The 12273-nt window shown below is 50.4% G+C and overlaps 1 protein-coding gene across 1 annotated transcript; it reads left to right on the top strand.

Annotated features, from left to right (window-relative positions):
- Positions 1–1669: 1669 nt before the first annotated feature.
- On the top strand, positions 1670–9679 carry PAQR5 (progestin and adipoQ receptor family member V). Its single transcript, XM_010572320.1, has 7 exons — positions 1670–1821; positions 2031–2158; positions 2289–2494; positions 3166–3292; positions 8033–8129; positions 8658–8799; positions 9432–9679. The coding sequence occupies exons 1-7, from the start codon at positions 1771–1773 to the stop codon at positions 9677–9679; spliced, it is 999 nt and encodes a 332-aa protein (XP_010570622.1). The 5' UTR covers positions 1670–1770.
- Positions 9680–12273: the final 2594 nt, after the last annotated feature.

The following is a 12273-nucleotide window of genomic DNA, read 5'->3' on the forward strand; positions in this document are numbered from 1 at the left end:
GGGCCGGGTGCTTCCCACGTCCTTCTGTGGAGGCAGCCTGGCGTGCGGTGGGCACAGGGGACAGGCTCCCTGCTTTAGGCATGGTTTGCCTGGGTTGCACCCAAGTGCACCCAGCCTGGGGCTCCCATCCAAGGGCTCTTTGCAAATCAGGGCTCCTGCACCTCGCGACGTGCCTTTGTGAAGAGCTTGTGCGGCTTCCTTGGCTTCACTGAGATAACAGACATTATTTTTGTTCCATCCCATCATCACCTTCATTTGTGTTTATATCAGCCATGCAGCAGGGATAGGCAAAGGCTGCCTCTGTGCCAGGCTGCCCTTTATTTCTGGAGCATGCAAATAACCGACTGCAGCCCTCGTTCCCTGCCCTCGTTCCCTGCCCTCCAGCTGGGTCCTGAGGCTCTGGAGGCCACCGCAGGGTTCAGGTCCCTTTTCCCCATGGAGAAGTGCAGGAATACTGGGGAGGGGGGGGCTTCAGGCTCTGCATAGCTTTAAGGCAGCGTGCTTGTAGTTCAACAGCTGAGAAAAAAGCTCCTGATTTAAGTCTAATCTTTAACTAAAGGCATTTCCAGTTTTATTTTATGTCAGGTTTATTGCTCTCTTGCCTCGTTAATTTTTTCCTTTCTGTTAACCGCCTCCCAGCCACCTCCCTCTCTCCAGGCACTCCCTGCACACAGTGGCCCATGGCATTTTGCCCGTGTTGTACCAGAGCTGCTTGGCCGTGAGGAGAGGTAGAGTATGGGTGGGGAGGAAGAGCAGGGGAAGACGAAGGGTAATGCCAGGGGCCAGGAAAGGGCAGCAAAGGGGTTTATTTGGGACTAGCCAGTCTCTGTGCGGCACTGGCAACGCGTGCTGATGGCTGAAACTCGGTGTGTCCCGATGTGAAGTTACAGGATGGCTGGGGCAGCCGAATCGCCATCCCAGGAGCAGCTCTCAGGAGGCTGATCTCACAAGCCGAGCCTCGGGCTCCCTTCTCACCCAGCTTCCCCTGGGCCAGGTGCTCCCTTGCAGAAGGGCACAAGAGATGATGATTTTCTTTTTCACCTTTATTTCACAGACCGGAGGTGGAGGCGGAGGGCGGAGAGGCAGCGCTGCCAAAGCCATCAGCAGGTAAGAGAGGGAGACGTTGGGGCCGGAGGGGCTGCACCGTCGATGTACCAGGATGTTCGATGGGGAGCTGGCAGAGGGGAACCAGCCCAGGTGCTGCCTGGGACCCTGTGTCCTCCCAGCTTCCCTGAGGGGACCTGCCTGCACCCCGCAGTCCCCCAGCCCATGCCCAGGGCTTTTTGTGCAACTTTGAGGTGCTCCGGGGACATGGGCACTTGTTCCTGCATCATCCCTGGCTCTGTTGGGGTGATAATAGCGGGGGTCAGTCCCTCGGGGTGGTGGGCACAGGGACATGCTGTCCTTCTCCCCCTGCCCCTTTCGGGTATGGGTGGTAGGGAGGGATCCCAACATCCCCTGCAGGGATGGATGCCATCTCCCCTCCCCATGCCATGGGAAGCCCCCAGGAAGCATTTAGCCACGTGCGGGTTTGGGACCCTGCATGGAGACACTGTGCCATGTCCCCACGAATGCTCATCTCCCCCAGGCCACCCATCCTGAGCTCGAGGAGCATTGCTTCGACCGTCACAGGGCAGCCTTGTCCCCATACCATCGCTTCCCCAGCGGGGTGTGAGATGCAGCCAGGCGAGGTGTGAGGCACTGCCGGGGCTCGTCCCCAGGGAAGCCGAGCCGAAAACGTCCCTTGGAGCTGGAGCCCTGATCTGCGCAATGCTGAGCCTCAAGTTACCCCGGCTGCTTAGCATCAACCAAGTGCCTAAGGTCAGAGAAGAGCTTTTCTTCCCTAAGCCCAAAGCTTGGCGGGATTTGGGGAGGTGACGGGCAGCCCCTCCCCCGGACCACCTCCCATGGCAGAGGGGACACGGTTCTGTCCTCGTAGCAGGGTCCTGGGTCCTGAATCACAGGCAGCCTTTCAGCAGCCTTCCTTCCTTCTCCTCCAACTGCCACCAGTGCCAGTCTTTGCCTTGCAGGGGTACCAGGAGCAGGGGATCCTCTTTGGGTATCGCCCCCCCAGAAGCTCGGCAGCAGACTGCCTCCTCAGCGTCTTCCAAATGACGAATGAGACTCTAAATATCTGGACGCATTTTGTGCCTGCCTGGTAGGTACCGTGCTCTGGGTCTTCAGCATCTGTGGGAGGAGGTGGTAGGTCTCTGTGGTGGGAGCAAGGCTAGGGGAGCAGGGACGGGGGACACCCCAGGGTGCAATGCTCACCTTCCTCCAACCCACAGGTACTTCGTGTGGACCCTGGTGGGGCGGCTGCGGGGGCCGGGGGGCCGGGAGGACCCCCACTCCTGGCCCCTCCTTGCCTACCTGCTGACCTGCTGCATCTACCCCCTCGCCTCCAGCTGTGCCCACACCTTCAGCACCATGTCCACCCGCGCCCGGCACATCTGCTACTTCTTCGATTACGCGGCTCTCAGCATGTACAGCTTGGGTAGGGACGGGCATGTCTGCGGAGGTTTTGGTGGGGTGCCAGACCCCAGCACTTCCCTGGGGCAGCAGGAGCTGAAGCACAGGGAGGCATCAGGGAGGGGGCTGAACCCCGGGTGCTCAGATGGCTTGTACCCACCAGACAAGCAGAGCTGGTGGCTGCTTGCGTGTAGTTTCCACTCCTCCTCTTCCTCCTCCCTGCAGCCTGGTGCTTGGGAGGGACAGTGAAGCATCTCTGATGCTGCCACAAATAATAATTTGGGCCTGGATTTCATACTGGGCAGCCCTGGGACAGAGGCCTGGCTGTGTGACACTCTTCGGTCTTTGTAGTAAATAGAGTAAGGAAAAAAAACACATTAAAGACAAATGCTGTCAGTGAAGTCGGTGGCACCTTGCTGGGCTGCAAGCCCCGAGTAAGCAGCAGCAGCCAGGGTCTTTGCATGGCACAACGTGCCTCCAGCTCCCCAGGGAAAGGCGTCTGCAGGAGCTGGCTGTCGGGGCGTCTGCCTGATGCTCTCCATAGCTACTTAGCCGCTCCTCTACCTTAATTAATATCTCCCTTTCTTGAAAGCACCTAATGCCAAGCGCCAGTTTGAAGGTTCACAGCTGTGCCCATGAGAATGCTGAAGGTCCTAGCAGGACCTGGAACTAACTGAGCACCTCCTATATTTCCAGGGTCTGCACTGGCATACTCAGCATACATTTTCCCAGCAGAATGGGTCAACAGCACTTTCCACCACTGCTACATCCCCATTGCCGTGTTTAACACTGTCGTTAGCACCAGTCTGTCCTGCTATTCCAGGTAAGCCCCTGCTTTATCTGCCATGATGACTACAGCATAATCATTAATTAGTATTATTAAAAAAGCTTTTCAATTACAGGCTGTATTGTAACAATATGAGCCTTCGGCTTAGGAAGGGGAAGAAGAGGACTTTTGGCTTTGGAAGTGTGTTGCGTGTGGGCACTAGGAAAGTTTGATGATCAAAAATGCAAACAAATGAAGTAGCTTTAATTTTTGAAAGTTCAAAAGGTAATTTTGTATGGTGTATGCCTGGCAGGAAGATACCCACCTCCAGCACCTTGTTCAGGCCGTTGTTTTTCTAATATAACCTGCAAAAAGGGGTGGGCTCCAGTGCCCCCAACATTTAAGCATGTCTTTAGGTTTAAACATGACATTAGTCCTGCCAAAGGCATGTATCAGCCTAAGTGCTGTGTGCGTGAGGGTGTGTTTATATGTGCTTGTGTGTGTGTGTTTATATTTTTTATATGTGTGTATAACAGATTTGCAGAGGAGGAACTTCAACATTCTCGCAGCCGATTGCATAATTTTTAAAGCATGAGCAGCATTGTGTACATGGTATTTTGTTCCTGAATGGCATTCGACAATTTGTTTGGAATAACTCAAATGTCTAAACTCTTTGGCTGATTTCCAGTGATACATGCTGTGCTAGATCTCTAGCTGGATTGGGTTTTGCTTAATTTATGGTAGATACCCCCCGAAGGCTGTGTTTGTAAAGCACTCATGTCTGTCATTGCAATGACACACAGTTTGCTTTGCAAAACGTACAATTCCTGTTTTCACAAGCAGTGCAAATAATTTGGCATTTTTCCTTCCTTCTATTTTGGGGTGTCATTGTATTTTGGGGTGTCTTTGGCATGTGGTCACCTGTCGCAGCATCACGTAACCCCAGGGGTCTTTTCCTCCCCAGCTGCTGTGGCCTGGGCAGCCCCCCCAGGACCCCCACAGCACAGTGCTGTGTTTCGATGCTGCTGCCTCGGCAGGGAGAAAGATGCTCCCATGCCCTGGCAAACACAGCAGGAAGAAATCACGCTGCCTGGCTGGGTCCACTGCAAGAGGGTGGGATGCAGCTGAGCATCGCCATGTTTTCCCAAGAGGGAGAGTGCCAAGCTCTCAATATTCCTTGCGGATCCTGCAAATTTGGCTCATTTAAGTGTCTGTTGAGTACAGGAGGATTTACTTGCCTTTTAGTCTGTGGGTTAGTCACTGGAGTAACTCCCTGCGGTAGAAGATTTGGACCTATCCTTGGTATTACTGAGCAGTACTGCAAACTCAAGGGTCTCTCTTGGATCACTCAGTGGATGATGCCAGTTGGGGCTTGGTATTTTTTTCCTTATATTCCTCATTTCTTTCTCTTTCTTTTTCTCTTTTCCCCCTCTTATTTTTGTCTTGTGCGTCTCTTTATTGTCTCATTAGATGGGCTTAGCAAACGAAGCTCACTGATCATGTGCTAATCCTAGTACTTACCACTTGAAGATAACACTTAGGAAATATCAGCAACTTGAGATCAGTTCCAGATTAATTTGGATTGTTAAAAAAAATTCTTGATCTGCAAATTTAATTGTCAGCATCTATCTACTACAAAACTGTAAGTACAGGTATGTGAAACACATGCAACTATCGCTATGTGATAGAATAGCACTTCCTGTTGTCTCAGTAATTTTCATTAGAGAAGTAGTAAATCCATCCAATGTAGGCTTAAAAAAAAAAATCAACAAAGCATCCCTGGGTGAGCAGGAATACTGACTATACCATACCAGTGGGGAGCAGCAATGGTGCTGGGTTGCCCCCACGGTGGTGAGCAGAGTATGAGCCCCCGTAATTCATCACTGCACCCTGCGCACACCGGGTCATGTCTGGAGACCACGTTAGCCATGGGGATGCTGCCCCAGCACACTGGGCTGCCAGCGTCCCCACGGCAGCTGCTCTCGCCCCGTGCCCCTCTGCACGCCCCACACGTGTGAGCATCTCAGCTGTGTCACACCAGCCAAAAGGTCCCTCCGAGGTGTGGGGGGTTGGATGGGAGCAGACCCAAAACCGAATTGTGCAATGGGCGGTGATGCTACCGAGCCGGTTGTGCTCGGAGGGGACCTGTCCAGGCACTCCCGCTCCTGCCTGGCTCGCCGAGGGCTCAGCAGCAGCAGCACAGCAATGCTGTTGGGGCTGCTCCGCCAACCGCACCTTGGGCAGGGTTCTCTTCAGGAACGGGGAGGGTCCGTGGCTGCCGGCGGCCCTGGGCGCATGTGGCACTGCCAGGGACTGGAGTCACTTGAGGAGGGAGAGGTGAGCAGCGCGCCTGGCCGTTTCAGAGAGGTTCTTTTGAGGGAAGGGCTCCTGAGCCCGGCTGAGCTTCTGCACCGTGGCCAAACGCAGCAGCAGAGTATGCTCAGCCTCTTGCATGCGCCCTGTGAAGGTCAATGGGAGTATGGGTTAATGCAGAGGAGGATGCAGCAATGTGATGAAGGCAGGGGCTTGCAGTGGGGCATCTGAAGAAAGGCATTTGCTAAGCTGCTGCACCAAATTTTACCAACTTCTCAGGAAAATTTTCCAATCCTAGATGGGTGGTTGATGAGCCGACAGTAAGAATTTTTGTATGGTTGGTTTTTGCATCCTGTGCCCTAGGAACATTGAATTGCCAAACAGGGAAATGTATGCAGATGGATGAAATAAGTGTGTTTATCCTTTACGTGATGCTAGATACCTCTGTCACACTGAAATAGAGAGCATCCAACTGCATCCCCCCCTACTGCAGGATGAGCAGCTGCACAAAAGGTTTCTTTTTTGCTTGACAATTTGACATCTCCTTGCGGACATCCCCATGAAAGCAGAAAAACCTGTATGGGTTTTTCACGCTGAGAACAGAGTACGCTTGAACTCTGCTACATCTCACGCTATCCTCTGTGAATAGGGCACTGTCCCCGGGGTTACCGTGCGCCTGGCCGTGCGCTCAGGCTGCAATACAGTGGCTCTGTTTTGGCAACAGAGGAGCGCAGGTTGGATCGGTACGTGGCCGAAGGAGTGGGAAGATGTGTGGCAAGGGTGAGCGCAGCACCGCACAGCAGCAGGCGAGCAGGACGGAAGTACAGCCCTGGGCAGGTGAAACCACAGTAGGAAAAGACAGCAGGAATCATGCAGAAATACGGCAGAAAAATAGAGCAGGAGGCATCTTCAGCATCATTGTGACATCTTCTGAGCAAGCCACAAGCCATGGTGGAAGGCCAAACCCAGGAGGAGCAAGAGGAAAGCCCTTATGCAGTTAGTGGCTCTTGAGCATAAGTTGAAGTGTTGGGGTTTCAACTTGTATTTTGGGTCATATTGATTGAGCCCTTCTGCTTTGTGGGCATGTCTGTTGTAATTCTGCTCAAGTTAATCTCCCTGTTTCCACATTGGGCTAACACCCTACAAAAGTTGGTCTTTCCCAGCAGGGAGGCATTGGAGGGAGAGGTTTTCCATTCCTGGTCTGGAGCTCCCATGGCAGCGGCGGGAGGGCAGGGTGATGGGCTCGCTGCTGGAGCCCTCCTCATGGGAGGGAGCATCCCGACAGCCACCCTGCTGCCCCCCAACTGCCCCCGTGGCCGGAGGGGCAGGTGTTGGTGTGGGGCACGTTGACTGTGCCGGTCTTGCCGCGGGCGGCTGGAGATGCTGCATGGAGCAGGATGGCTGGCGGCTGTGCCAGCATGTGCTGCTGGGCATCTCCGAGGCTCCCCTGGGCTTTCTGTCTCCAGGTTTCATTTGAGTTGTGTTCTCCATGTGGCAAGAGCAGGCTTGGGGCTTGGCACAGGGCTTGCAACCCAGCTCCAGGTTCTCTAATGGCTTTCTGGGGGACCTGGGTGGTCAATTATTTTGTGATTTCAGCTATGAAGTATGTCCTACATTTCAGCAGCGTGATTTCCGGGGGAACAAAATACAGAATAGTATTCCCTGTCCAGACATATGCTTTCCTCCTCATATATGGTATGATTATAACCAACAGGCTGCTTCTTACATTATAATGGTGATGTCATTAAAAAGTAACTTGTTTAATTAATTTACTTTGTGATTTCAGTAACTCTCTCCATGCATTCTCTGAAATGACAATCGCAAAGTCTTGGCAGGATGTAAAAAAGAAGGATGCTGTGATACGTCGTGCATTTCAGACATAAGCTGCAATACAGCTTAATTAACAAACAGTGACAATCACAGCCTGAATGCTGCATTACCTACAAAGCCTTCCAAACCAAGGCAGATGTATTCTCCTTGATTGCTGTGCTCAGAAGGCTTGGATTCAAAACCAAGAGTGAAAACTCAGTTAAAAACAACTGCAGGGGCAGCAGCTGTTTAAAGACCAGCTCTGCTTCTAGCTGCTGATGGGTAATGGTTAATGAGCAATGGTGAAAGAAGCAAAGTCAGCCATGCCAGGATAGTGTAAAAAAGACTGTTTTCAGAGCTGCAGGGATGCACCTGCGAGAGTCAGAGCATAGAACAGGGGAGGGTGGCCCCTAAATCCTTCCTCCCCCAGCTCAGGGTTCTACCAGGGAAGATTCAGCCACATGAGCTGAGGGTGGTCACAGCATTAATACTCTCAGCAGACAAAAACCGCACTGCTCTGGCTGAATTCACAGTCGTCTGTGGAAGGATGTATGTGCAGCCTATATACTGCAATTCACGGTCCCCAGCAAATGACTGACAAACAGAATCCAGCGCTTACGTTAGCCTAATCTGCCGTGCTGTGCCATGTCAAATACCTTCTCTGTTTGCCTCTAGGTTTCTGGAGGTGGAGCAGCCCAGGTTCAGCAAGGCTTCCCGCACCCTGGCCTTTGTGTACCCGTACCTCTTCGACAGCATCCCTCTCTTCTACAGGGTACGCCTCCCACGGCCCATATTCACAGCACCGAGGCATTTGCTTGCTGCAGGGTTGGAAATATCAGCTGCTTCATCTTAGTCTGAAAATATTTGGGAAAATATGCCAGCCTTCTTTTTTTTTAAAGGAAAACAAACTCCAGCAGGAAAAGAGATTTGATTATTTTTTCCTGCACCTACTGATAGGCAAATTCCTTCCACTTCAAAGCGCTACGTTCAAACTTTGCCTATGCTGGAAAGTTACTGCCTTTGAAAGCTGCAAGTTTTCCAGTTCCTAAACTGGAGCAGGGTGGGAATTTTGCTGCAGTGAGGTCTTAAGGACAGGATGTGCGGGGCTGGGACTTGCATGAAATGGAGGCAACAGCTCTTGTACTGAGCCCTGGGTCCTGCACCGTGTGCCCTGGTGTTGGGTGATGGGCAGCCGGAGACGATGGGGGCTCAGGGAATGGCACTGCCTCCTTTAGAAATGTGTTGTTCCCCTCTTTCCTTTGCACGGTACCCCTGCACGGATGCCTCTCTGCTGCTGCAGTTCTACTTGTGCGCGGCAGAGAGCTGCACGGAGGCTGCGATCCTGGTCCACTACAAGCACACCATCTTTGCCTTCCTCACTTGCTTCATCTTCGCCAGCCATCTGCCAGAGAGACTTGCGCCAGGACACTTTGATTATATCGGTAAGTAAGTGCTGAAAGGGTGAGTTGGCATTGTTTTCTCATTATTTTCAGGATGAAAGCGCATTAATGCATGAGTGACTCCCAGAGGTTATAATATATTCCCTGCTGGAAATTTGAAATGTTTTACATACAAGATAGAGCAGTCCTGCCTAGGTAAAGTGGGAACAGCTCCAGAAGTGTGCTGTCTTCAAAATGTTTCACAGAGGGTTTCTTGACCACAAAGCGCTCATTTCTCATGCAAAAAACCTCACCTGTGGCACAGCAGTGCTTCACAGTGCCATGTCAGGGCACTGCAGGAGCAGCCACCAAGGAGACTGGATGGCAGTCCTGGCCGCACTGGGGTTTTCCCTGTTCCCCCCTCCACGCCATGCACAAGCACAATGCTCCTTAGCACATCGCGTGTGCCAGGACCGCAGCAGCAAGCTGCACGTCCCTCGCTTCCATTACAGCTGGCTGCATTTTGGAAAGGAAGATCTCTGTGCTCTGGTGGCGCAATGATAAAAGCCACAGAAATTAGCAGAATAAATATTTAAAGGCAATGGATGCTAGGCAGAAGGTCTGCTGAGCCCTCACGGCGGTGTCTTAATGAAGCCCAAGGAGTTTCTTCGTGAGTGCTTTTGGCTTTGTTACAGGGCACAGCCACCAAGTTTTCCACGTCTGTGGGATCATCGGCACGCACTTCCAGATGGAGGCCATCATGATGGACATGGCTGAGCGCCACAACCGGCTCCTGCCCACCTCGCTGCTTCCCTCCTCCCTGCAGACCCTTGGGTCGATGGGCATCTGCATGGCTGTGAGCCTGGCTGTTATTGGGCTCTGCTCGATGTCCCTGAGCTTCATGCCAGAGCCTCTGCACAGAGAAAAACCACATGGGCATTAGGCTTCAGGTCTAGATAGTATTTATGCTGCTCCACGGGAGACACCCTAAACAATACATGTATCGTATGGATGAGGAGGAGTTTATTTGCCTACGCTCTCTGAGAAAATGTTTATTTAAAATTTTCTCAAGAGCGAAACATATTGCACTGGTTTTTGTACATACAGCTTTAAAGCTGGGAACAGATTACGAAATGCTTTTAGTAGAGTTGCTATTTCACCACAAGAAATATTTAAAATAATCTTAACTTTTTCTGTAAAAGGGAGAGAAGTGCTAATACTTTCCAAAGCAATAGGCATTCATCAAGTCTGCCTTACGGAGGAATCGGGGAGGCAAGTGAACATGGATAACACCAGTCATCTGGTGACACAGATGTCCTTGTCATCAGTTTAGACCAATAGCCAAGACTCCTTGGCAAAGGCATGAGCAAGGGCTCTCCCAGGGGCTCCCTAACTAAGGTTTTCACCTTGAAAGTGGCATTATATTGGAGATTAAAACCTCAAATATCCATTTAACACAGCCTTACACTAAACCCAAGTGCCTGACAGATGTGGGATTGAGAGACTAGAGTTTGCCTATGTTTTAAATTCAGCTATTTTTAATCATTACCCAGAGAGAGTTCTTCTGGAACTCTCCGTGGGACATTCTTCCAGAACAGCTTTTTTTTTGTTGACCAGTTCTGGTGCATAGGTAAGTCCTGGGAAATTAATTCCCATGGGAGAGCTGAGCTCCTGCCTGTGTGGGCGATGTGACTGCCCTGCGGCTGATGCAGCCCCAAGCACAGAGCATGGGGGGCACCATCCGTTCCTCCTTGCACTGGACACCTCCGTCCCGTACTCACAGCTGGGCTCTTTCTCTAACCTCATTTGTGGCATCAAAGGCACATGGAGGAAGAAATACCTGCACCTGCCAGGTGACAACACGGGCTTCCTTACAAGCACTGTTTGGTACCGAGTGTTTAACACGGGTGTGAAGCTGCCTGCAGGCAGCTGCGCTGTTCAGAAAAGGTGTTTGACACTGTGTTGAGGGCAGTGGCTGAGAAATTCATGACTGCCACGTCAAGACATCCTCTCCTGGGTGTTTCTGGAGGCAGGATACTGGGCTAGATGGACCCTTGGTCTGAAGGTGTGACTGATGGTAGAGCCATCACCTCTGAACCTCTCTAGCTTCTGGTCCCACTCGCATTGAAGAATGTTTTTCTTTTCATAAGGGAATAGGATGGGGGTGTCTGGGGAGAATAAAACATCAGCTGAGCAAGAAGTGGGAGTCTGTACAGCATAGAGATGTGAGCATTGTTGGATGAAAGGCAGGAGTTAGAACAGCTGAGCTGGTAATGCACAGGGGACCAAAACCTGTAATTTTAAAGCATTTCCAGAGTTAGACCTCTGCTTACCCAGCAATAGCCCTGTGCTCTGGCGGTTGCTCCTCACTTCCTTTTGCTGCTGCACCTGGATTTTACAGGCAGAAGCAGAGAGCCCTGGAGAGAGCCCGGAGGTCTCAGCCTGGTCCAGGCAAGGGGGAGGCAGCCCATGGGGAGAGCTCAGCTGGTGGCTCCAGTGACGGAGGTTGTCATGTTGGATTTACCTAACACTATGCAGGAGGTACAGGAACAGGTGATGCAAAGATTACTGCTAGGGAATATTATCAAGCTTCTTGATAATCATACGGGTGTATAATTTGTTTTGTGTATAATTGCTTCTATCAAGGTATAATTCATGCACTTTTGAGTGACAATACAATGGCTCATTAAATATACTATGGGACAAATAAGTCTTTCAAAAAATAGCTTTCTTTTGAAAGCTGACCAAGATTTATATTAATATTTATAAGCACTGGAACATAATTGTTTATTCAACAGTTTTATTTCATTAAAAGAGAAAACTAATATAACTATCGCACTGATATATGCTAACCTGATTTGTATAGTTTCATAAAAATACCGTCTGTGAAAATTAATCACTTCAGAGATAATTGATAATAATTGCAAAGCTTATTTACCTTGTGTACTCACGTGACCGGAAAGGAATCTGGCTCTGCATGCAATACATGATTTAAGAGTCTATAAAATTTACATGAATCATTGTACATTTTTTCTTAGTCATTTAACTTTTGAATTTTGGAAGTCCTCTCATCCTCTTTGGGTGAAATTATTTGTAGGAAAACTACATTAAACCCCCCCCACCGTATTTTAGACTACCATAATCCCTCTGGATCCTGCAGCGCTGCACATGGACCCTTTGTTTGGTATGTACGTTATGCACTGAACGAGTGAATGTTTGATCTTGAAGCAGCACAGGTCAGCCAGATTTCTTCGTCTGCTGGAGACAGACCTCCAAAAAGCTATTCAATGTACTAAATTTTATTCACATAAAAAATAAAAAATCTGTGTTAAATTGTTACAAGTAAATAATACAGGATATTTATTTGCTGGAACATGTTGTTTCATTGTGTCTCTGCGCCCAGTCCAGAGCAAACCCCAAACAAAACTATTAACTTTATGACCAAATCCCAGAGAACATCACTCATCTGTTCTTCAGCCAAGCAGGTTTTACTGCCCTGATGAACTAGGCAGATACAGCAGATTTTTAGGTCTATCG

Source organism: Haliaeetus leucocephalus, unplaced genomic scaffold (genome assembly GCF_000737465.1).
Source record: "Haliaeetus leucocephalus isolate CR32 unplaced genomic scaffold, Haliaeetus_leucocephalus-4.0 Scaffold339, whole genome shotgun sequence".
Classification (NCBI taxonomy): Eukaryota; Metazoa; Chordata; class Aves; order Accipitriformes; family Accipitridae; genus Haliaeetus; species Haliaeetus leucocephalus.

Coding starts and splice junctions, on each gene's coding strand:
- PAQR5 (XM_010572320.1), top strand. CDS start 1,771: ATGCTGAGCCTCAAGTTACCCCGGCTGCTTAGCATCAACCAAGTGCCT. Junction 2,159..2,288: donor ACGCATTTTGTGCCTGCCTG/GTAGGTACCGTG, acceptor TCCAACCCACAG/GTACTTCGTGTGGACCCTGG. Junction 8,800..9,431: donor AGGACACTTTGATTATATCG/GTAAGTAAGTGC, acceptor GCTTTGTTACAG/GGCACAGCCACCAAGTTTTC.